The sequence below is a fragment of the Melanerpes formicivorus genome, unplaced genomic scaffold (assembly GCF_026170545.1).
Source record: "Melanerpes formicivorus ecotype bairdi unplaced genomic scaffold, bMelFor1.0.p_v2 SCAF_1, whole genome shotgun sequence".
In the NCBI taxonomy this organism is placed as follows: domain Eukaryota; kingdom Metazoa; phylum Chordata; class Aves; order Piciformes; family Picidae; genus Melanerpes; species Melanerpes formicivorus.
The window spans coordinates 56,105,756-56,132,161 of record NW_027142353.1 but is presented as its reverse complement, the minus strand read 5'-3'; the positions used below and the strand labels follow the sequence as shown (position 1 = coordinate 56,132,161).

The 26,406-nt window shown below is 42.4% G+C and overlaps 1 protein-coding gene across 1 annotated transcript in view; it reads right to left on the bottom strand.

Annotated features, from left to right (window-relative positions):
- MICU2 (mitochondrial calcium uptake 2) overlaps positions 1-26,406 on the bottom strand; it is a 155,291-nt gene that overhangs the window by 28,384 nt on the left and 100,501 nt on the right. Inside the window, exons 3-6 of the mRNA XM_068144055.1 lie at positions 14,057-14,088; positions 13,874-13,949; positions 9,126-9,173; positions 2,954-3,036 (exon numbers count right to left, since the gene is read on the bottom strand). Coding sequence (XP_068000156.1) covers positions 2,954-3,036; positions 9,126-9,173; positions 13,874-13,949; positions 14,057-14,088 — 239 coding nt within the window. The remainder of the gene's footprint in view (positions 1-2,953; positions 3,037-9,125; positions 9,174-13,873; positions 13,950-14,056; positions 14,089-26,406) is intronic.

The window sequence follows — 26,406 nt, the reverse complement described above, 5'->3', positions numbered from 1 at the left end:
ATTCATTTAGTTTGTTTGCCTCTACAGAAGTCAAAATTATTTTCAATGATTTGCACCTCCACTTTTGATGATTTTCTATTGTTCAGACTGGCTGATTCAATTATCTGGGATGAGCAATGGATATTAAATATATAACATACTACACATCTCTCCAAGAGACCTGTGCTGTTTTTTCTGCAAGAATCTCCTTATCTACTTAACTAACACAACACCCATTTATAGGAAGTACTGCTGGCATGGCATTTTGGTGCAGAAACACTGCAGGCTGAACATCTTCACTTGTGTTCATGAACTTGCTTTCCTCAGTAACATACTGTTTTGCAAATGAACACTACAGCCATAACAGGCATATGTGTGTGTATATATATATATAGAGAGAGCAGTGATCAGGGCACTGCTACTCTGGCAACAATTGGCTAAGATTGTGACAGGTTAAAAATGAAAGTTTTCAGTTACATTTGATTTCTCTTTAATCAGCATAACAATATACATTTAAACAGAGAAAATTCTTTAAGCTTAAAAGATTTGAGTAGCAACAAATGAGCATAGATAGGATGTGTGCAGGCTGAGCTGGGGGCTTCTGGGAGCACTGTCATGGGAAATGCTCTAATTTCAAGTAATATGTTCAAATAGTACTACTAAAAGTACTTTAACAATGTAAAAAAATATATTTAAGTACAGCTCATCAATTGTAATCTTGCTAAGAGACAAATCACTGAGGAAACACTTATTGGTGCAAAGTACATGCTGACAGCTATTGTATCATTAATTCAGAGATTAAGGCTATAAAATACACTTAAATAATGTTTGTGGCAATTTCTCTATCTACCAGCACATCTTTATAAGTTCTAGATTCTATGGTTCTCCAGATTAGTTATGTTAATGATCACCTTTATCTTAGTAACAGAACACAATTTGCATTGTAGTAGTAGACACTTTTGCTTCCCACAGATCAGCCTCTCTAATCACCTCCAGCACGAATGACCTGAACTAAGCTGAGGGAGTCCCTTTAAAAGGGTTTGTTCATCTTGCATTTGACTTTTGACAAAAAGCATTCCTGTTAAATACTTAGAAGCTGATTAAGCTATATAATTAAGCCTACTCTTCTTTTAAACATTAGAGCAAGATTTTCTTTTCTTAAGCATCTGACTTTCTCCTCCATATTTTATACCAAAAAAATGGCAAAAGCTGCTGTTACTTTCCAAAATGTGATACAAAACTTGGAAATGCAAACAACATTAATTAAAAAAAGAAAGGATGGTGAATTAAAAAAAAATAATAAATAAGAATATTTACAACTTAAAAGAATTTTCTAGATGATTAGAATACATAGAATAAACCAGGTTGGAAGAGACCTTGAAGATCATCACGTCCAACCCATCAACCAATCCAACCCACCTAAACAACTAAACCAGGGCACCAAGCACCCCATCAAGTCTCCTCCTGAACACCTCCAGCGATGGTGACTCCACCACCTCCCCAAGCAGCCCATTCCAATGGGCAATCACTCTCTCTGTATAGAACTTGTGACCGTTTGAGGCTGTACCCTTAAGAAAGGGAATATGGTGGACGGAAGTTGGTAAACGGAAAGAATAATCTAAACTATTTCATTGGTGAAGTGGGAGGAAGCACCTTCTGAACTGGGAGTGAACTGAGCATTTCCAGGACTTTTCTATCAGTCTTGCTTCCGCCTCTCCACGCTGCAGCAGCTCTCTTTCTCTGCTCGGCTTTCTGCCAAGGCCTCGGCCTTGAAGTCCAGATACAGGCCGGTATTAACTCCTTTCCAATTAACACAAACTGCTTCTAACTTTTTTTTCCTCTCTTTTCTTTCTCTTTCTATCCCATTCTGGGGAAAGGGGGGGAAGAGAGGGGAGAGCGGAGGTGGGGAACCCCCCCTCTGCCGAGGGGGGTTACTCTCATTTCTGTGTTACTCTATTGTATATCTTTGTATATATTGTAGATATTGTAAATTTGTAAATATTCCCCTGCAAATCCTACACTGCTTTGTAAATATAGCTCCACTGCCTTGCTAATTCAGCTTGTGAGTTTTTTTTTCCTTCCCTTCAAGTTTCTTTCTCTTTACCTTACAAGGGGGAAGGGAGGAGGCTTCTTGGCCTTACCCTTCCACCCCACCACAGAACTTCTTCCTAACATCCAGCCTAAACTTCCCCTGGCACAGCCTGAGACTGTGTCCTCTTGTTTTGGTACTGCCTGCCTGGGAGAGGAGACCAACCTCTGCCTGTCTACAACCTCCCTTCAGGTAGTTGTAGAGAGTAATAAGGTCACCCCTGAGTCTCCTCTTCTCCAGGCTAAGCAACCCCAGCTCCCTCAGCCTCTCCTCATAGGGCTTGTGTTCCAAACCCCTCACCAACTACTTTGCCCTTCTCTGGACTCATTCCAGCAAGTCAGCATCCTTCCAAAACTGAGGGGATCAGAACTGGACACAGTACTCAAAGTGTGGCCTAACCAGTGCAGTGTACAGAGGCAGAATGACCTCCCTGCTCCTGCTGGCCACACTGTTCCTGATGCAGGCCAGGATGCCACTGGCCCTCTTGGCTGCCTGAGCACCCTGCAGGCTCATGTTCAGCCTATCATCGACCAGTAACCCCAGGTCCCTCTCTACCTGGCTGCTCTCCAGCCACTCTGACCCCAGCCTGTAGCACTTCAAACTAGATCATCAAGATTAAGGGATGTACACCAACCTTCTACCTTGCCAGTAACAGATTTTTAAATACAAGTCAGTGGTAACATTTATAAAAGTGTATTCAAATATGGTAAGTACTTTTACAGCAGTGATTTGGTATGTGCTGCTTTCACATAAAGTATTTTTGTAAGTGATCATAGATTGGACTGAAAACTAAGCTTGAAGATTTTAACAAGTCTTCATTCAGCAGGTACAACCCATGGGGCTCTTTAAATGCTTTAAAATTAATATGCATATAAATATACATACCTTAAAGAATTCTTTCTTTTCAACTTGTTCGTTGCCATCTGCATCCAACATTTTAAAGGCAATCTGAAATCCAGTCTGGGGTTCTGCAACAAATTGCAGGAGGACTTTATTGTAAACACACACACACACTTACACTGGTACTCAAATATTTAATGCAAAAGGAATACCACCTATGGTTGAGTTCTCCCATGTTTCAAGCACGTACATGGTGTTTCCTGTAAAGCACATATATTTCCTCCAATATAAGCACAATTTTAAAACACCTTTTTACTACCATTTCAAGGGATAATGAATGCAATGACAAAGCCAAAGAGATGCCAGAAGTGTCTAAGTACAGCCATTGTTGCAGTTTGAGCTGGGTGCCCCCTGCAATGTTTACTTCCCGTGTCCAGAAGTCCAGCCCAGAGGGGTGGGCACAGGAAATTATGTAGTATTTCCTACCACAATTCTTTGCACCACTATAAGATCCAGTGCGGAGTCTTGCACTCTCTCTTCTCTTCCTCCTCCGTCAGCTGGTAACTGGGGGAGATGTCTCCTGGCTTTGGGCCTGGCTAGGCCCAAGGCCATGGGGGGGTGGGCAGTCTCAGATCTGGCCAGCTGAGACTAGCCTAGCAGTGGGAGGGGGAAGAAGGAGCCCTGGGGGTCTTGGGTGTACCCTCAGGTGGGGATGGGATCTCTCTGGGTCTGTTTTGGGATCTTTCTTTGTCACTGTGCTTTTGGTTTTCTGTAAATGTTCATTGCTTTCTATTTAAACTTTCCATCGCTTTTGCAATCCGTTTGTCTGTTTATTGTTGCCAGTGGTGGGGAAGGGGGCTGCCTCAACCCAGCACAGCCATAAATATCCATTGGATCCAAATGATGGTGAAAATGTTGCATGTATTACTGTCCTGGTCTTAGACACACTCTAGAGATGTCTCCATCATCCTATGTCACTTCTGGGAGCTTTGCTAGAGCTCCTTTTCAGGGTGAGAAGACAGGAAAGTGCCTTGAGAAACCAATTACTCCAAAACTCTGTGAAAAAACTAGTCTACTCTTCGGGTCCTTCTTGCATGCATTACTGTATGCCACTATCTGAAGTCTTTGCTAGTCTCCCTTAGGAAACACAGCAATCTTGTAATTGTGGCCAACTCACTCAGCTCCTGCTACTGCTGTATTAGCCCCAGGCCTTCTTTTCCTTCTCTTCTCCTTCATCCCTAAAAAATGTGCTCAGATGTTTCAGAGATTCTATAAACCATTTTCTGGCTTTTGTGAACAAAAGTATGTTTTGTGTAACTCCCATGAAGTTGATTTTTTAACACGACTTTACCCTGCATTTCATTCACCGAGTGGATCTCTCTCTTTTCACACAAAAATGTAATGAGTTCTGAATCTCGCAGTCACTATAAAAACACGGTGTGTTTTGAGCTCCTTCCCACAATTTCCTGATCTTACTTTGCTTACTGGAGGTGGCCTCACTCATTAGCAAGCCCACACAGGAGCAGCCTGCCACTGAAATGTAGTTACAGCCTACTGAAGTAGCAAGCACTTAGCCCAGCAATTTCTGGAACAGGTGAATTAATTCTACAACCCAGGAGAGTCAGGCATTAATATGAAAGCTATGGGCTTATTGTCTCTAGAATATATTCATGTTTCCATGAACAATGTTGGACTCAGGAGGGCAGTGAAGCAGTATCTCTACAAAAACTCCAATGCCTTCAGAGTTTTTCTTTTGGAAATACATTCTTCCAGCTCCATCTCATAAAGTTTTAAGTCTTGGCTTTTTTTTTCATAGAGAATCTTTCTGCAAAGGGAAGAAGTTAAAGAAATTGCCCATTCCTTCTGAGTGATAACAAGACAGTTAAAGAAAGACTGGTTTTACATTTTAGAAATCTCTGTATCTTAGCAGCTAACCAATATTCCCTGTGGAGCAACCTTGTGATGCAGGGGTATTTTAAAATACCAGTGCAATCTGCACAGCAGAGCCCTTCCCCAGCAACTGGCTTGTAATAATCAAAACTGGCTTCCTTCCCATGGAAATGCCACATGCTAAATTTGTGTAACTAGTACAAAAGCAAGAAGAGCCTATCCTTTAACATATTTAGAGAATAAAAGTAACTGATGTATTTAATAGTAATTCAGACCATCTGTGTTGAAATTTTCAGATAAGAGAGCTGTTACTGAAAATATAGGACCTAAAGCTGCTTATACTGTTCAGAGATGACATACTTATCTGATATGACATAACCCCAAAGGTATGTGTTCGTAAAATAAGCATAGTTCAAAGACTACCTCAGATATATTTGTATTTAATTAGAATCAGGCAAAATTCCAAAATCTGAACAGAAGAGCTTCATCTTGGATCTGACTGCAGGTTAGACTTGGGTGCTTTCCCTTCCAACTATTCAGAAATTGACCAAGCTGTCAACTTGTGTGACTGGCTGATTGAAATGGAGTTTTGAGTGCAGGTGACAGCTTCAATTCTTGGGCTCCTTCGCTAGGCAGGGCTTTACCAGAAGCTCCATTAACCACTTGCTGGAAATAGAATTCAATATCGGACTGGAAGGGAAAAGATAATGATGACACAAGGCACACAGAAAAAAGGGATGACAGGGGGCAAGGTAAAGCATGTGCCTGCTGCAAAATTACATTTTCAAGCTCAGTATTGTTACAGGCACTGCTGACCAGACAGGCAGCACAGTGACTCCTTTCCTGTTTCCTAATTGCTCTCATGGTGACTTAGAAGAAGCTGCTTTAAGAAATCTCACATTAATTCTCACTAGCAAGAGAGACACGTTGTATATTGGCTGTATTGGCACTGACTGACAGGGGATACTTGTTAGCAAAGACAGAGGCACTAACACTGCTGACATTTACTTTCAAACTGATAGATTTGATAACCCTCTGCGTAATGAAAGCAGCGTTAGCACTGTGTCTTTATCCTGCATCAAAAGGTGTCTTTGTTTTTGCAGTTCAACACATTCCCATATAAATTTGGTGAAAAACAATGTTACTTAATTGCCTGGAGAAGTGGAACAACCTACCCCAATACTGCCTCAATTTTCTAATTGTTCCAGTCAACAAATCAGCATGAATTTACCTTCAGCTGAATTTACCTTCAGCTGTCACAGGTTTTTAAAGAAATAGAACCTTTGGCATCTATTTCTGCAACTTTAACTTCTGTATTCTTCTAAAGTTATAAGGTAGCTGGCATGGTTGTCCTTTAAAAAAATAAAATCCCTCTTTATTGAGTTGCATCAAGTGTTTCAAAATTAGCCTTCTAACTGGGCTAGACTCTCATTATTTCTGATTATAAAAAACACTTGAACACACATGGAATCAGAATAGTTTGCGTTGGAAGGGACCTCCAAAGGACATCTAGTCCAACCCCACTCCAGTAAGCAGGGATATTCTCCAGGTTGCTTACAGCCTTGTCAAGCCTGACCTTGAACATCTGCAGGAATGGGGCCTCAACTACCTCCCTGGGCAGCCTAGTGTTCCACCACCCTCATGGTAACAAACTTGTTCCTAACATCCAATTTAAATCTACTCTTCTTGACTTTGAAAACATTGCCCCTCGTCCTATCACTACAAGCCTTTGTAAACAGTCACCCTTCAGGCTCCCTTTGACTCATGTTCAAGTTGCACGTAGCACTGGACAGTCACTACTGGTGAAACAGTATATTTGCATGTTAAATAGGTTATCTTAATCCATATATACTATTTAATTTTGTGTACTAGCTCAGATCACCCTTCATCCTGAGATGTTCAAAACCCGTCTAGACACATTCCTGTGTCACACACCTTAAGTGGTCCTGCTTTGAAGAGGGGTTGGACCCAATCTCTGGAGGTCCCTTCCAACCCCTAGCATTCTATGATTCTATGCTGAGTATTAGGAATTAGTGTACCTCTGATGAGAAACAATTTTAAGTTGCAAAAGAGCTACCAAAACTGTGTGAGAGGGGTGTACGACAGTCGTTAACCTGTGAAGGCTGGACAGGTTCTCTTCACTCCCGAGGGACCAACATTACTGTTTTTAATACACCACAAGAGGGTGGATTTCTATACCAAGGAAACTTTGTCTAAGTCCCTGCCATGGGACTCACAGGCAGGGAAGTGATGAGGCTCAATCATCTGCAGTCCATTGGGGTAAGAACGACTGCTGTACTCTCTCCTTTCCTCAACCACTGTTACCATGAGATCCAGTATGACTAGTTTAGTCCCTTACCCAAAATGTTAGACCTGTGTAAATCTGTCAAACAAGACTGCATGTGGACTATTACAAAGACTCCTTTACTACTAGTCTAAAGGCCTCACTACATAATGCTCTTTGCAGACATATTATCTAAAAAAATCTCAATATTTTCTGTCATCACCTACTCTTCATTAGAACAGCAGTGGGAGACAGCAAGCATGCCATAGAGGATGTATCAGTGAGAAAGCCCGGAAATACACTGCACTGGTTAGGCTGTACCTCGAGTACTGTGTCCAGTTCTGGGCCCCTCAGTTTAGGAAGGATGTTGACTTGCTGGAACAAGTCCAGAGAAGGGCAAAGTAGTTGGCGAGGGGTGTGGAACACAAGCCCCATGAGGAGAGACTGAGGGAGCTGGGGTTGCTTAGCCTGGAGAGGAGGAGACTCAGGGGTGACCTTATTGCTCTCTACAACTACCTGAAGGGAGGCTGTAGACAGGCAGAGGTTGGTCTCTTCTCCCAGGCAGCCAGTACCAGAACAAGAGGACACAGTCTCAGGCTGCGCCAGGGGAGGTTTAGGCTGGAGGTTAGGAAGAAGTTCTATACAGAGAGAGTGATTGCCCATTGGAATGGGCTGCCTGGGGAGGTGGTGGAGTCACCATCGCTGGAGGTGTTCAGGAGGAGACTTGATGGGCTGCTTGGTGCCATTTTTTAGTTGTTTAGGTGGGTTGGATTTGTTGATGGGTTGGACACGATGATCTTGAAGGTCTCTTCCAACCTGGTCTGGTCAATTGTAATTGTAATTGTAATTCTAATTCTAATATCCAAGACCACTCCCATGCACTATAAAACACGCCTGCTGCTTGAAGATACAGCAGGTACCACACAATTGTTTATTTAAAAAGCGTCTTACAATGACAAAGGAAGAAGGCAAAGGAGGGATCAGAAATATGTGTAAAATACTTGGAGAAAATTAAGTCAAAAGAAACAGAGAGGAAAAAAATCAACTTAAAAAGTCAAAAAGACACTGCAGAATTCTGCTGTTCATGTGTATCATCCGTTGTGTATCTGAACACATAACAGACAGAAATCCTTTAGACACAACTGCCTGAAATATAACATCCCACTAAACCATCTAAAACCATCCAGAAGACAAATTATTTATCTCCCCCCACTGTTCTTCCACTCCTTATTATGTGGTCCTGCAACCAAGGCCTCCTTTCTCAAAATCTGTTGAAAGACACTTCTGATCCTATGGTGCAGGGATTTTTGAAGTACTCATATGGACCAATGATCACAGAATCATAGAATCAATAAGGTTTGAAGAGACCTCAAAGATCATCAAGTCCAACCTGTCACCCAAAACCTCATGGCTACTAAACCATGGCACCACGTGCCACGTCCAATTCCCTCTTGAACACCTCTGGAGATGGTGACTCCACCACCTCCCTGGGCAGCCCATTCCAATGGCTAACAACTATTACTCTGTGAAGAACTTTCTCCTCATTTTGAGTCTAAACTTCCCTGGCACAGCTTGAGACTGTATTCTCTTGTTCTGGTGCTGGTTGCCCGGGTGAAGAGAACCACCCCCTCTCGGCTGCAACCTCCCTTCAGGTAGTTGTAGAGAGCAAGAAGGTCTCCCCCCAGCTCCCTCAGCCTCTCCTCATAGGGCTTGTGCTCAAGGCCTCTCCCCAGCCTCGTTGCCCATGTTGACATGTTCAAGATTCTCGATGTCCTTCTTAAGTTGAGGGGCCCAGAATTGGACACAGTACTCAAAGTGTGGCCTAACCAGTGCTGAGTACAGGGGCATGATGACACTATGGAAGTAAGTTGCAATCAGCTAAAGTTATATCCACTTACATTAAAGCTTTATCACTCTGTATACAATTGTTCTTTATGTTTTACTGTAGTGCAGAAATAGAAAAATTAGAATATGTCAGAAAGAGTTCCTGGAAAACTGTTAGCAGTAGAGTATGCATATGTATTTTAAACAGATGATACTTACTTGTAAGGATTGTCAGCAAAAATAGATACTCGGCATAAGATATCAACCCTGAAATAAAAGAGTTAAAAAATCACTTGCAAAAGAAATAATAACACTCACAGATAGACTTCAATATCAAATCTTATAAATATAAAATCTGTAGTTTAACATTGTATTAAATAGGCTATTAAAGTAAGCCATGTTGTATTATTTAATGAAGTTTTTACTTTTCTAGGGCTCTGAAGGTAAAATTCCCTATCCCGAGACTAATCAATGCTCATGTCTAATCAAGAAACTAAGGTTTATTTGGTATTAGCAAAAGGCCTACACTAAATCTTTGGATTCTCACTGAAAACATTCCATGTTTATATAAAAGGCAAATAAATTAAATGTGCTTTGTCACATTTAGTACCTGGGAGGAGAACTACTCTAACGTTGCCCTGAAGGATCAAAGTCCTCCATCCTTTGGCAGGCTCGCGAAGGCGGAGAATAGCTTCCCTCTAATTCTCAAGGGGAACATGGCAACTCGCAAAGCTGCCAAGCTGCTAGATTGTGCTGATAGTACTGCTGGGCTGTGTGCCAAGAGGAGGCTTCTTGCTTTTTTTATTTTTTAAATAGGAACATGTCCTTTCTACAAGGTGAAAGTATTTCCCCCCCTTTTGAAGGAAAATTCCAGTGTTTTCCTTTGAAACACCGCCTTAAGTGAAAAGCCTGAACAAACACAAAGATGTGATAGCGTCAAAATAGAGCGTAGGAGCTAAAGATAGAGAGCACATAACAAGGGTGGTTAAACAACAGAATCTGAACCATCTGCCCTGCAATGATGTTTGGAGAAAAAATGTAAAGGACTTCTTTATAAATCACTTTTCAAAATAACTGAGCTACTTTTAACTTGTGAGCTGAGCATTGTATAATGCTGAAGCTGCTTAAAATACTGAAGTTCAAACATGCCTATCTGTGCAAAGATAAAGCATTTTTCATAATTTAGATTTAGTTAATTGATAGATAAGGAATCCACTTAAGATTTGGTGATACTTAACTTCTGATAAATTACTATGCAGAGCCAATACCATTTGTACTGGACCGCTGAAAGTGACTTAACACTTTACGTATCAGAGTTTAGAAATATTACATTTCTGAATGCAAGAGTCTGACAACATCAGAAAAAGTCTAATGCTGGTCCCGTTGCAAATTCACTCTGGTTTCACATCTCAGCTTTCCTCTCCATCAAAATAGGGCTACTCGCCCTCGTATCTAGCATGCAGGACAGTACTAGTTACTGCCTTTCCAAAAATGTTAATTATCCTTTGCATTGATGCAAAACTTGGAATCATGTTCCTAGACAAAGTGTCCACGATGTCTACGTATTTGAAACCAAAGAGAGGAACTCCTTCGTTTTTTTCAGCTTATACACCTAGAATAAAAGAAAAGATTTTTATAAAGGGATAGAAACAGATAGGGAAGGAAAAGAAATCAAGGAAACAGTGTGATGGGCAGTGACCAAGATTCTTGCTCCTACTTTTGTTTCATGTGTGACAGAGCAAAAGAATGTTTAAAGGAAGACAAGGAAGAAACTTTTCAAGTCTATATAGGAAACAACTCCTAGTCATGGACTGCAATGGTATCAGCATAAAGATCCATGACTAAAAATTTAACCAGCAAGCGATGAAGGCCAACATCACTGGCCAAGAAGAGGGAGTCTGCCTCTTGCCTGTCTTGAGATGTGCTGCACAGGGATAATCTAGGGAAAACCTGGAAGGTGAAGACAAGCAGCTTACACTAGATAAAACAGAACAATGAGAGCCCATTGTTGGGATAGAAAAGAAGAGATCACACATTCAAAGGAGTCCTGTAAAAACCATATTTATCAAAGCATTTGAAAGGACATTAACGTGGCGGATTAGGTAAACTCAGACAAAAAAAAAACCAAAAGTAATATTCAAGATACAAAATGCTGAGCACCTGGAAAGGTTTGCATAGACAGGGAACACTACCTTACAATATTTTACATGAAGAATCTGCAAAATTTATGTAGAGATAGTAGGATGTAAAGAAAAGATCAATCTAAAGACAACACCCTGCTTATTGGAGCAAAGGAGAAGCATGATGGCTCTATTCACTCGACTTGCAGAGAGCTGGAAAGAAGAGCCGTGCAAGAAATGACAGGGAGGAGACACCGACTCAGTTTCCATCATCTTATCACACAACTGATTGAAAAGTCACTACAATGAAATAGGTAAAAAGTTAAAAAGAATATAAATACAAACTCTTGTTTGTTCTTTAAAACCTGTATCAGTGTCCTACAGCAAACCCACAGCCTGCCTGCCATTTTCTGGCAGACTGACTATGCTAAAGTAATTTGAGAGAAGGCTTTTAGAGTTGTGGACTCATTTCCTTAAAAGATCTTTTATTATCCTTTCACTAGTGCATGGTCAATTCATCTGAGCCCTAAAGTAAATGAAATATTTTGGTAATTTTCTTTTTATCCTACAGTAATCATTACAAGGACACACAAAAGATGCACTAAAACTACTAAAATCACAGAAAATTCAATTCGTGTCCAAGCACAGTTTGAAAGATAAAAGCTCACATGAAGTTGAATGACTCAGCACACTTGCAGCCAAGCATTTGCAGTCAGCACTGGCAAAATACTGTCATTTTCTAACACTAAATGAACCCTCCCTATTCCTCCCTGGAAATCTCTACCCTGAAATGGCATCAATTTTAAAATTGCCCACTAGAAGGCAGAATTCCCCAGCATTATGCTTTTGTTTTTTACAAACTGGCCTGATGACAGTTTTCCACTTGCTTGTAATTTAAATAACAATTTAAATGTAGTTAAAATAATCTCGGCCAAAGAGTGGCATAGGTGTGTAGAGTCATTATTCTGGTACTTGTAAAAGCAGTATTTAATAGCTAAATATGTACACTTAAAAATGTATAAATATAATCACAGTATCACCAAGGTTGGAAGAGATCTCAAAGATCATCGAGTCCAACCTGTCACCACAGACCTCGTGACCATTCCCTGCTCAGCCCCAACCAGCAGGGATGAATCCAACAGCCAAGGAGTGGTTTTTGCTGCTCCCCAGGGAGCACCTGGGCATGCACAGGCTGAAGGGGCAGCTGTGGGGGGACTCTGGGTCAGGCTGGGGGTGGGGAGGGTGGACCGTCCCCAGCCCAGGAAACAAAATAACGCATTTCAAAGCAAAAGCTTCAAAGCATTATGACAAAAAAAAATGTGAAAACTCTACGCTGTGGAGACATATAGATGACTGTACTGAATGTTCCACCTCAAACTCCCACCTGACCTTTGAAAGACAGAGTATACAGACCCATAGTCCTAAACAATGTCCTGTCCAGAGTGCAAAAGATGCCAGGCTGGGCACCTCACCCAGCCCACCTTGTGCCAAGCAGTCAGCTGAGAGAGGTGCAATAAAAGGAGGCTGTGCTGACTCAGTAGGTTTTCACTTTCTGTTGGCAGAGTCCTTGTTTTCCCAGGTGGAGTGCTTTGGGGATTTGCAGTGTCAACCACTAGAAAGGCTTTTTTTAAAAAGTAGAGATAAAGAAAGAATATCCAAGAATTAAAGACTGTGGATCCTTTAAACCCCATCCTGGGAAAGCTGGATGATTAATGATGATGATTGCTAATGATGATCAGTGATCTGAAAAGGCAGTAATACCGAAAAATCAGTAGCAGGTCCAGCTTTCCCCTAGAAGAGGAAAAAATTGTTTGACCTGTTCTGAGATGTTTCACGGCTGCTGAGATACGCTGGGGGTTGCCAGAGCAGACTGACAGGCGAGACACCCAGCTGAAGACCCTCCCTGTCTACACAAAGATGCAAGAAAACAATCCCAGGCAGAAGAGGCCAGGAGGTCAAAGGGCAGGCAAAATGCTGCAGGCTGAGATAGGAGGCTGCTTTCTTGGCACAAGCTGCCAGCCGTGCCTAGGGATCTGCTGTGCATGGAGAGAGCGGGGACTCATGCCTGCCAAGGCACCGCAGCAGTGCAAAGGCAGCTTTATTTTCCAGAAGCATTCATGGGATAAGGGATTCAGGCTGAACTCTTCCATACAGAAAGTCTGTGAATAGACGTTGTCAGTCATTCTCATTAGTTTGGGGATTTCAGTCTTTGTTACTGGTGAAATGGTTAATTACTCCTCTATTTGGTTTCCTTGATCCTCTTGTTTGTTTTCTCCCTTCAATTAATTTATGTTAATGAGGTATTTACTTGGTGTTCTTTAATTCTCTGCTGTTATACAAACAATATCCCAGCTCTCAGAGTTTTCTCTTTATGCAGGCTGATAAGAAGTGGAAATGCTGGGTGTAAAGAAACTGAAGCTCATCAACGTGATGGGCCACTGCACTCCTGAAGAGGGAGTTCAACTGCTCTTGGAATCAGGGATGCCACTTTACATGACTAGAGCCAAATTTTATTCTTAGTTTCTATGCATTTAAGTTAACTAGTGAAATAGCATTTCAGTAATAAGTCTTAAAAGTCCATTTTGTGCTGAATTCATTCTTTTATCCCCTTTCCCTTCTCCAAGCAGACTTTCCAATCTCTTTCATGTCTTCTCCTGCACCTCAGAAGGCTTTCAGTTCCCAGCTCTCCTTCTTTACTCTCTTGCATAACACAGATTTGCCAAGGAGGCAGCTACAGGCTGAGATGAAGACAAATCCATGAAACCACCCTTAAAAAGACATTTAAGTCATACCATATAATGAGATAAAAAGCAAGATGTATTTTTCAGTATCGAAAGTGCTCCTTACCTTTATCCTCAAGCTGCCTAAAAAAGTTCGGTCCTGGTTTAGCTTTGGCAACAGACTGCAGTGCAGCATCTACCTCCTTTAAAGAAACAAGAAAATATAAAGCCAGTTTTAAAGAAGTCTGATCACTTGGGTAGCAGTAAAAATGCAAGTTCTTTTGAAGAAGAGAAGGAACATTTTGCTTACCTTTTTTGTCAGTTTCTTGGCTGAGGCTTTACCTATAAAAAAAAATAAATCATCATTATTCAAATAACAAACTGACTTTAAACTTTGATCAGGTTCTGTGGCATTTCTTCAGATTTTTATGGGAAAATGCCTAGTAATATGAAACAGAGAATTTTGGATCAGGCAGTTTGTTTCTAATTCCCACAACATTCAAGAAAGGACAACAGTTAAAAATAATATGAGCAGTCTGTTCAAATGTTCTTGCAACCGAGGTGAAACAGCATCCCACTTTGCTATCAGTGACTGCCTTACTAGTGCAATTTTCCTAACATAGAATAGAATAGAATAGACCAGACCAGACCAGACCAGATTGGAAGAGACCTTTGAGATCATCAAGCCCAACCTATCATCCAACACTATCTAATCAACTAATCCATGGCACCAAGCACCCCATCCAGTCTCTTCCTAAACACCTCCAGTGATGGGGACTCCAACTTGCTACAAATGTAGTACAGATTCCAGATTATACAGTCAGAAACCACTGTAGTGTTTTATAAAGGCATTTGCCTGTAGACAATAATCCTTGCAGTGCAGGTTGAGTAGGCAAAAGCTAAGAAATACTAAAAAGCACAGCCCAAACCCCTAATAAACAAATGTTGATGTTTCTATAAGGCAGAAGTAAATTGAACAACTGTCTCCCAAGAGAGCATCAGATGAAATCATGCAAACTTCTTAGCAAACTTCAAGTCAATACACTCGAACAGGGGAGCCACTGGCAGCAGTACAGGTTGTAGTCCTGTCTAAAGACACTGCAGCTCCTCAAACCAGTGATATTAGTGGAATATTTCATCTGGTTAGGCAGGAACTACATAAATCCCACAGTATTTTTCTGCAGGGATGACCATCCTGCATGGACATGCCTTCTCAGTCTATCTGCCCTATCATACTGGTCTGTCTCCTCTGCATTTCTCCTCAGATAGTTCTTAAAGCCCTGTGTCCTTCACTCTTACCATTCTCAGCCCATCACTCCCCTTCCTTCATCACCAGTTCCTTTGGATTTCAGCCAGCCATTCCCTCCTGTTTATTCATCCTGAGTAAGCACAAGCTGATCTGCTTGCCTTTGCTCTGAGGAATGCACGGTGGCCCTGTGTACAGCAGCCTGCTTCACTCCATGCTCAGACTCCAAGGTGTACTCTGCTGCTTCAAGGGCATCTTGCATTCAAAGGGCCACCAGCACAGCACTGCTCTTTGAAAACAGACATGATGGGCAGTCTGTCTGGGTAGCTGTCAACAAAATTCTACCAAGTATTTTCACAGGCCCATAATTTAGCCAGATGGAGGCGCATTCACAGTAGAACAGTGAATTTCCGTGATGCTGGTAAAAGACATGCCTAGCTGCAGGGGATCTCCATTGGCAACTTTTGGCTTTGGATGAGGAAAGCTGCTGGAACATCTCAACCAGCAATAGTTCATTTTTCAGCACAGACAAACCAGTGCCCTGGTCTCTGCTCCCTGAATTGGCAGTAACAATTTTGCTGATAAATTCCTCTCCCCATCCCCCTTCCCGCAAATGAGCCTAAGGCAGACACCTGGCACATAACATTCAACCCAAATGTTTAAGTTTGACAAAAGTTATAAGCAACTAAAATTAGGGTTTTAATATGGGAGTGTTGAGTGACCCCAGTAACAGGTGTTGCCAAGCACCACCTGTTACTGTGGATGAATACATTTTTGTGCAGTGCATGTAGATTTACACCCATACAGACACACACATAAAACTACATAGAAAGATACCTTCTAGCTCAAAGGACTATGAAATCCTCTACTTTGCCACATGTGAGATAAGAGAAATCAGACTAATAGAAGTTTGGAGAACAAGCAAAAATCACTTCATCCAGTAAGACTGGAGTTCTGAGCAGTACAATGTAACACCCCAGTTTAACACTCTTCACTGCTGCAGAGCATGTTAATGAATGCCTATTTAGCAAATGAAGTGACTCAGATGTCGGTGTTTGTTTGAAATGTCACCTCTTCTGTACAGCACATTTCAACATGGAATTAAACTACAGCAGTTCTTTTGGCTTTTGGAAACCCACAGGGTGAGAAGCCTTTTAAGAGGGAATGAGCCAGGCTGTAGTTCTGTGAAAAATAGTATCTGAAACAAAAAAGGGGAAAACCACTCTACAGTGATTTCCACTGTAAATGCTCCCTGTAGTTATCTGTTCTGAAGCCACCTGTGCACTCTTATCTGGTTAAGAGCAGCTCCATTCATTCCTTTCTTTTGGTGCCCTCAAGACCATTCCACCTGGGCCAGCAACTGTACCACAGTAGTGTACCAAGCAGTAGCCTTTTGCCAGCATCCAGGAGGATGATGAAGGGAGCCAAGCTGAACTCTGTGAGGTGGAACAGCAAAGGTATCAATGAGTGATGCAAGGTAGGGAGAAAGCACTGAGACACTAACTGGCCAACTTTGTGAGGACCTCCACTTGGTTAAGTCTGTGTTTCTCTTCCTTGTGTTGCATTCAGCAAAGTAACTCTAAAATGCTTAAGCTTCCCAGATTTATGGTACATACCCTCAATGACAGTAAATGATACAAATTAAGACAGGGAAGGAAAAACTGTTGTAGACATATGGACTTTCTTTTCATCATTCATCAGTCACAATTGCAACTGCCTAGAGCTTATGCAAATGGCTGTGGCAGCCATCAACATCTACCCTCTTGCATTCAGCTGTGGCCATCCTCCAGAGGACTATTAGAGTGCTGACATGCTGACTGACCTCTTTCTGAGATGAAAAGACTGTAAGAACAATGACAATCTTGGCATGGGTGAAAGGACTAGCAGAGGAAAAGAAGCCTGTGCTAAGTGACTGAAGAGAACATTATTCCAGGACATGGTGAGGGGCAGAACAAGGTGAGTGAGGACTTGCTCCTGCCACATCTGACTGTACAAAGGGCTGCTGCTACAATAAAGAGGAAAAAAAGGCAGAAGGGAAAGGGATAGATTGAGAGACAAAAGACTTTTGGACTTTTCTAGGTAGTAACTACAGCAGAGTAACAATGTGGAGCCTTTTAACAGTGCTCTTCTCACATGGGGTTTAAAAGATTTAATAACCTAGTCAAATGAAAATGTCATACAGATGTCAGTAAGTAAGTACCAGTCAGTAAGAAAGAACCAGCTGACACGAGAGACACTAGCAGTATTTTTCACATTGTTCTTTGTGCAAGGTATCAGAGTAGAATCTTACAGCAATGTAGTAATCAAAGCACTAGAATGTTTTAAAAAATGTTCTCCATTTAAAAACCCCAAAACTCTAAGAATCAATTTGAGTTATATTTTATTAGTACCAACACCATATAAAACAATCTCTGAAGACTCAAACCTCAGTTTTCACTTTAGCTACTTTTATGGTAGCATTCAGAATATTCCTTGAATGCTGATTTAGTTCTTGGTGCTTATTGTCTCCATTTCTTCACTTCCTGACAGTGAGATCCCTTTATACTCCAACATACAAAGCTCTATTAATATTGCATACTACCATATCCAATGTGTAGCCTTATGAGGAACCAGATCTTTTAAGGCCTTGTCTACAACAATTAGGAACTTTTCTTTGTACAAAATGCACTGGAATGGGATGAACAGTTCCCTTAGCTTGTTTGAACACTGGGGAAAAAAAAAAGCCTTTTCCTTTCTATCAATTAAATCTTAGTGCTGTCACTCCTTACACATGACTACAAATATATCAGGACCTAAGCCTCTCTCTGAGGAACACAGGGAAGAGCTATCAGGTAGTGATAGGACTAGGGGGAATGGAATGAAGCTGGAGGTGGGGAGATTCAGGCTAGATGTGAGGAGGAGGTTCTTCACCATCAGAGTGGTGAAACCCTGGAATGGGTTGTCCAGGGAGGTGGTCGAGGCCCCGTCCCTGGAGGTGTTTAAGCCCAGGCTGGATGAGGCTCTGGCCAGGCTGATCTAGTGTGGGGTGTCCCTGCCCATGGCAGGGGGGTTGGAACTAGATGATCCTTGTGGTCCCTTCCAACCCTGAATGATACCATGATACTACTATGATACTATCATTCTTAGGTAGGAAATATTTATAAGTAAAATATCTGTATGATACACTTTTCCATAGTTTCCTTCTTTCACCTTGTTAGATTATTACTAATAAGTAAGCTAAAGGCACATTAGAAAACTTGTTTGTAGTAAGAGTCTTACTTTGGTATCAGAAAAAGAAAGGTGAGAATTTGTAATATTTTGAACTTGAATAAGAGCTCAACATGAGCTCTCAGTGTGCACTTGCAGCCTGGAAAGCCAATCAGATCCTGGGCTGCATCAGGAGAAGTGTGGCCAGCAGGTCAAGGGAGGTGATCCTCCCCCTCTACTCAGCTCTGGTGAGACCCCACGTGGAGTACTGCGTCCAGTTCTGGAGCCCCTATTACAAGAGGGATGTGGAGGTGCTGAAGAGTATCCAGAGAAGGGCCACAAGGATGATCAGAGGGCTGGAACACCTCTCCTATGAGGACAGACTGAAGGAGTTGGGGCTGTTCAGTCTGGAGAAGAGAAGGCTCTGAGGTGACCTAATTGTGGCCTTCCAGTATCTGAAGGGGGCCTACAGGAGGGCTGGGGAGGGACTTCTCAGGATCTCAGGTAGACTAGACTAGACTAGACCAGACCAGACCAGGTTGGAAGAGACCTGATAGGACTAGGGGGAACAGAATGAAGCTGGAGGTGGGGAGATTCAGGCTGGATGTGAGGAGGAAGTTCTTCACCATGAGAGTGGTGAAGCCCTGGAATGGGTTGTCCAGGGAGGTGGTTGAGGCCCCATCCCTGGAGGTGTTTAAGAGCAGGCTGGCTGAGGCTCTGGCCAGCCTGATCTAGTGTGGGGTGTCATTTTCCTCCAGTCCTGGCTCACTGGTGAGGTCCCAGATGACTGGAAACTGGCCAACGTGGTCCCCATCCACAAGAAGGGTCGGATGGAGGAACCTGGAAACTACAGGCCAGTCAGCCTGACCTCAGTGCCAGGGAAAGTGATGGAGCAGATTATCCTGGCAGCAATAACTGCGCACCTGAAGGATGGCCAAGGGCTCAGGTCCAGCCAACATGGATTCAGGAAGGGCAGATCCTGCCTCTCCAACCTGATCTCTTTCTATGATCAGGTGACCCGCCTGGTGGATGTGGGGAGGCCTGTGGATGTGGTCTACCTAGACTTCAGCAAGGCCTTTGACACCGTCCCCCACAGCAAACTGCTGACTAAGCTGTCAGCCTGTGGATTGGACCACTACACTCTGTGCTGGGTTAGGAACTGGCTGGAGGGCCGGGCCCAGAGAGTGGTCGTGAACGGTGCCGCATCCAGCTGGAGGCCAGTCACCAGTGGTGTCCCCCAGGGATCAGTGCTGGGCCCTGTCCTCTTCAACATATTCATCGATGATCTGGATGAAGGGGTAGAGTCAGTCATCAGCAAGTTTGCAGATGACACAAAGTTAGGGGCAGATGTTAGTCAATTAGAGGGTAGAAAGGCTCTGCAGAGGGACCTCGACCGACTGGACAGATGGGCAGAGTCCAATGGGATGGCTTTCAACAAGTCCAAGTGCCGAGTGCTGCACTTTGGCTATGGCAATCCCATGCAGAGGTATAGGCTGGGGTCGGAGTGGCTGGAGAGCTCCCAGACAGAGAGGGACCTGGGTGTGCTGATCGACAGCCACCTGAATATGAGCCAGCAGTGTGCTCAGGTGGCCAGGAGGGCCAATAGCATTCTGGCCTGCATTAGGAATAGTGTGGCCAGCAGGAGCAGGGAGGTCATAGTGCCCCTGTACTCTGCTCTGGTTAGGCCGCACCTTGAGTACTGTGTCCAGTTCTGGGCTCCTCAGTTTAAGAAGGACATTGAGACACTTGAGCGTGTCCAGAGAAGGGCAACAAGGCTGGTGAGAGGCCTTGAACACAAGCCCTATGAGGAGAGGCTGAGGGAGCTGGGGTTGTTTAGCCTGGAGAAGAGGAGGCTCAGGGGTGACCTTATTGCCCTCTACAACTACCTGAAGGGTGGTTGTAGCCAGGAGGGAGTTGGCCTCTTCTCCCAGGCAACCAGCACCAGAACAAGGGGACACAGTCTCAAGCTGCGCCAGGGGAGGTTCAGACTCGAGGTGAGGAGGAAGTTCTTCACCGAGCGAGTCATTCGGCATTGGAACGGGTTGCCCAGGGAGGTGGTTGAGTCATCGACCCTGGAGGCGTTCAAGGGGAGATTGGACGTGGCACTTGGTGCCATGGTCTAGTCATGGGGTCTGCGGTGTCAGGTTGGACTCGATGATCCTCGAGGTCCTTTCCAACCTGGGTGATACTGTGATACTGTGAAAGTCATGCTGGGGTATTAGGAAACAATTTGGTGGTTTTCTTTAATGAAAAACTAAGATGAGAATAGCAGTAAGTACGTCACAATTCAAACAAACTCCTGTTCCACAAAATGAGGAGTTAAACCAGCCTTCTAAGATGGATGGTATTTCAGCACAGTTGTAACCTGAGGATCAGGGCTTTTTAAAAACCAAACCCACTGTGTGCTGCTCATGCCATAACCTTCAGGGCAGAGCCCACCCTGCAGCCTTGCCTGCCATGGGAACAAGAATTTGTGCTTCTGTGTTTGAGCTGGCTGCCAGATTTCACACAGCTGAACTCAGAATCCCATCCCTGTGCCCCAGCAAGCTGAGTTAGATAAGAATCATGGATGTGGACTTCCCTGGGGAGATGCCACTACATTTTTTTGTTTAAATTAGCCTAAAATATAAGATCATTGCAATTTAATAGCTGGGATTTCATTCCCAGCTCTCTCTCAGATATTTTTTATGATACTGAAAGGTACCTTATCCCAACAAGGTGTCCTTTGTTTACCTGTCTTATTTACATTCTCACTTCTGTAAAGTTCCTCTGTATTGCTAATGAAAACAGTAATGCAAAGGGGAAAAATTCAAGCCAGTCATCAGTTCTCTAGGGTCTCCTTTGGAAATATTGGCAGTATGTAAGTTAAATCAAGGACAGGCAAAAAAAATTAAGGCTTTCTGAAAGCATGACAAATCAAGTAGCCAGATTCCTATGATAGCTTTTGGCAAACCAGTATCTGAATAACAAATGAGTGTGCTATTTAAATGAATAAAGAATTCACTTCAGCTAGAAAGCTTTTACTGAACTAGTGCATTGCTCCATTGAAAGATAATTGATAAAAGGAATTTCAATCACACGAATTAGTGAATTGAACCACCTGAATTAAAACCCAAGTATGCCCCATGGAAAAGGCAATTTGCAATAACAGAAGCTTTCAATATGCTTTACAAAACAAGCTTTGCATCTGTCCTTCTTTATTTAGAGCAATCGTTCCTCTGAGGGAACGAGAAATACACAGTGCTGGGCTGAGGCCAGCGCTGGCACATCTCCATTTCAGAAGAGCAGTTGCATCAGAGCCAGTCAACACCGGAAGGTTTCTCTGTGAGTAAGGCAGCCTGAGGTAAAAAGGGTGGGATGCTGATGCAGGAAAAAAACATCAAAGGATGACACAGTCTTTTAGGAAACTGAAAGAGACTGAAAAAAATTAAGATAAACCACTTTTCAAAACCTGTTAAAGAGACAGTGGCACCAAGTCATCAGCAGGACAGAAGTGGCAGGACTTCCAAAATAACCACAGGCACAAGGGTAGAAGCAGATTTTGTGGTGCTCACTACAGAGCATGTGAGCAGCTCAGTCCCCTCTGGGACTGCAGCAGCAGCCTGTGGGGATGACCAGGGAACAACCTGTTGTTAGGGAAAGTGAATTGCCCTCTTCCTGCAGGTAGGAAAAGACAAGAATAGTTTCAAACTTCCAAGTTTATCACAAGACTTGCACTTCAATGATAGACAGCATACAGAAATTACTTCCTCCTGAACACCAGGAAAGTCTAACAGGTGTGTAATGCCAGCCTTTTGCTGCAAAAGCAGTGTGAGATGCATGCTAAGACTTCATGGGTAACACTGAAGCAGCTAGAAGCCAAGCAGAGAGCACAATCACACATGAGCATCTCTGGCCAGAAGAGGCTGTCAGCCTTCTGAGCTGGTTCTGAGCTCAGGCCTGGAGGGAGCATCCAGAGGAAAAATGTGTCACGTGCAACAGAAGTCCTCAAACTCCCACAGAATGCCAATTGGATTCACTTACTGGCAAACATAACTAAGGTGTGCCAGGTGAAGAATTGAAGAATTTACTCTTTGTGTGGGAATTTATCGCTAATTACCTTATTAACCTGGAATACGGAAAAAAGAAAGCATGCCTCAGAGAGGACTATCTTCTTCACCTTCTTGTTTTGACACAATTTATCTCCTAAAAGATGCTGCAAACCACAAGGAACTGCAAGCTATATCAAACTGTGTCACATTACATGAAGTAACTGTATGGTTTATCATGGTGCTTTGATATCTAACGAGCCCTTGAACATGCAAGAACTACAGATAATGAGGCCAGAAATGACATCACCTACTTTGTTCTACTGCTCTCAACAAACCCATTCTCATGCATTATCTCATCAGTTTATGTGCACACAAACACATTTGTACATTTGAAAGATAGTATTAATAGCAAATTGTAGTTTGGGGTTAAAAAGATAATAGTGATGTTAATTCAACTGCTTTTTAAATGAATCAGTTTGTCCTTAAGCTTACTGATTCAAGTACAAACTTCAGGGTATTGGTGATATGGCTTATTCCTAATGGAGCAGAACAAAACTGAAATGTAATAAATTGATATTACTAAAAAGGGAAATATTTGGTGAAAATTTTGAAGTGATTCCTAGTATCAGCATGAAAAATGCAGTGCTGTTACCATAATTCTGTCCAGATGCAGGGCATTTACAGCACTGTTTGTGTCCAAACAGCAAATAGCTGACATATCAGTGCATCAAGCCAGTTTAAATTACTGCAGTGGGTAAGTACCCAGGAGCACTGACATTTCACATAAATTGAGTGGGTTCTCAAGAGTCCTGTAAATATAAAAGGCTATTTAGATCCAGTTTACATAGTAGCTCACTTTTTTTTCCTATTTCACCCCACCACCTATCAAAATGATTTACACCACCATGAATGCTTTCTTTTTTGTTAAAGCAGTATTTTTCTTTCAAATAAGAGTAATTCACTTGCACTACAGCAGCACGTTTCAAGTTCTTAGAAACACTGCAAGAAAGGTTCCAAGAGGTGACAGTTGACTGGGAAAGTACAATGGAATTGTCCTAGAAGTATCAGTTTGGGAAACTTAGGTTCATCATAACCCAGGAATCCCTAGTCAGACCTTTGGAAGAGGAAAAAAAATAAAGAGAGAGCTATGGCTGATATCATAGAATCATAGCATCAATAAGGTTGGAAAAGACCTCAAAGATCATCAAGTCCAACCTGTCACCACAGACCTCATGACTACTAAACCATGGCACTAAGTGCCACATCCAATCCCCTCTTGAACACCTCCAGGGATGGTGACTCCACCACCTCCCTGGGCAGCACATTCCAATGGCTAACAACTATCTCTGTGAAGAACTATTTCCTCACCTCGAGCCTACACTTTCCCTTGCACAGCTTGAGATTGTGTCCTCTCGTTCTGGCGCTGGTTGCCTGGGAGAAGAGACCAACCCCTTCCTGGCTACAACTTCCTTTCAGGTAGTGGTAGACAGCAATAAGGTCTCCCCTGAGCCTCCTCTTCTCCAGGCTAAACAATCCCAGCTCCCTTAGCCTCTCCATGAGCTTTGGAAATACTTATTGCACTAATCACAGAATCACAGAATGTTAGGGGCTGGAAGGGACCTCGAAAGATCATCCAGTCCAACCCCCCTGCCAGAGTAGGATCACCTGTACCAGGTCACACAGGAACACATCTAGGCAGGTTTTGAACATCTCCAGAGAGGGAGATTCCACAAGTCCCCTGGGCAGCCTGTTCCAGTGTTCTGTCACCCAATTCAATTCTCATCAATGACCTATGATGGAAGAGACAGCCTTTTTGTTGTATTTGTTAAGACACAAGAGCATCAAGTACTAGATCTAACAGCAAATTTAGACATTTTATTGAAAAGAAATAATTCTGTGTTGGTCATTTCATTAATGAGAAATGTTTTTAAGCTCAAGGCCTGTCTTACTGTCCAGAGCACAGCAAATGCAAAAAAACCAATTCAGAACCTTATTAAGCTTAGCTTCCAGAACATAAGCCCCATTTATGAACATGAGATTTACTAAATGTCTGAGAGCATTGCTACTGAATTCACAGAAGTTAATTTGCAAATTTTAACCAATATAAATTCTGCTTAGTAACTAAAGGATTAAATGAACACCTACTAGATGGTGTTCAGCTACTGCATGGGCTGACCTAGGCTACTTACATCTCTAGCTCCTATTCCCCTCTGCTTCGAAGGAGACATTAAGAAACAACAAATATATTTGAGTGGGAGGGAAAAGGGTGAAATCACATCACCCTCTTCACTAGAAATTTGGAAATGATTTAGTAATTTAATTACCACCTGTGTTGAGTATGGGTAAGTGGAACTTTTAAAACATATGACAAATCCATACAAAAGAAAGTATACAAGATTGTTTTGGATCCACTTGCTCATAATCCATGGTTTTACTGAAGATACTTGTATTTTTGCAGCTGGTGGTATTTTCCATCTGCTCCTCACCCTCCCAAACTCTCCAGACATCCACTGAGAGAAAAGGCTGAATAAATCCATTTTGCACTTAGTTTTATTAAATGGATTAATTGAATTACTGGATGTCTGTTCTAACAGAACCTAATGCATCAGTTGCTTCTTAAGTAAATTGCAATAATTTCAACTCATTTCCATCAGTGATTAGTGAATCAGCGTAATGAAAACTAAAACCAAACTGAAAAAGTGCTTTTAGGGGAAGACTGTTGGCATAGGTGTAGTATTGTATCATATAACTTCAGATATAACTATATATTTTCACAGAACCATACAACCAACCAGGTTGGAAAAGACCTCAGAGAGCATCAAGTCCAACCTATTACCTAATACCTAACACCTCATGACAACTAAACCATGGCTCCAAGTGCCACATCCAATCTTTTTTTGAACATCTCCAGGGATGGTGACTCCACCACCTCCCTGGGCAGCACATTCCAATGGCCAATAACTCTTTTTGTGAAGAACTTTCTTCTCACCGTGAGCCTAAACTTCCCCTGGCGCAGCTTGAGACTGTGTCCTCTCCTTCCATCCCTGGTTCTTTTCTCTTTATGAGGCTCTGAAGTCCAACCTTACATGAAAATTTTAGGAAGGCCATTTTAATGCAGATGACCCTAGTGGTGACATTACTTTTTCCATTTGACACTGTGAGAAGATAAGGACATTCTAATGCTCATGCTTGGGAATTTTCCTACAGAAGACTGCCTACTGCTTTGAGCTTTGTACTGATACTGTGCAACCCTACTTCACTATTTTCATAACTCGCTAGGTTCAGACATTATTACACTCTGGCTTTTCTTTCTTTCTTTCTTCCTTCTGATGCTTAATCAGGGTTCTTTTCAGAGGCTTTCCTGCAGTTGAGCTTTCCACGTCATTCTTGCTTTTACCATTAGCCAGGAGTTTCTTTCTACTTCTAAAATTAGCTCATTCTGTTATTAGCACACACAGAAGCTCTGAGCGAACCAGTAACAGTCCCTGCTGAGTCTGACTTGTTTATACATCATTAACATCTGTCACATAGCAATTAACAGATGTTTGGGAAATTTTCCTACAGCAGGGGCTCCATGGGTGTGTAAGTGATAACAGAATATTCCAGTATCTTAAGCTAAGAAAGGCTGATCCTATTTTTGTCACACAAAAAACTAATGGAGCAATCTAGTTTGGGTTAGTTTCTAGAGTAACAGAATTAAGAAAGTCACATAAACCTAATTTGAAATGTTGTCCTTATTGAGCATGTAAGGTGGTAACAGAAAGAGAATAGAATAGAATAGAATAGAATAGAATAGAATAGAATAGAATAGAATAGAATAGACCAGACCAGACCAGACCAGACCAGACCAGGTTGGAAGAGACCTTCAAGATCATTGTGTCCAACCCATCAACCAATCCAACCCACCTGAACAACTAAACCATGGCACCAAGCACCCCATCAAGTCTCCTCCTGAACACCTCCAGTGATGGTGACTCCACCACCTCCCTGGGCAGCCCATTCCAATGGGCAGTCACTCTCTCTGTATCATGAAAAGTCTGAGAACCCCCCTTAAAGATCAGAGACAACTAAAGTAATGAGAAATGACAGATGCTAATCATGCCTTATTGTAGCAGCCAAACCACTTGTGTTAATTTTCAAGTTAGAAAAACAACACTGCCCATAGTATGTTTAATAATAAATTACTGACCTGTCCAT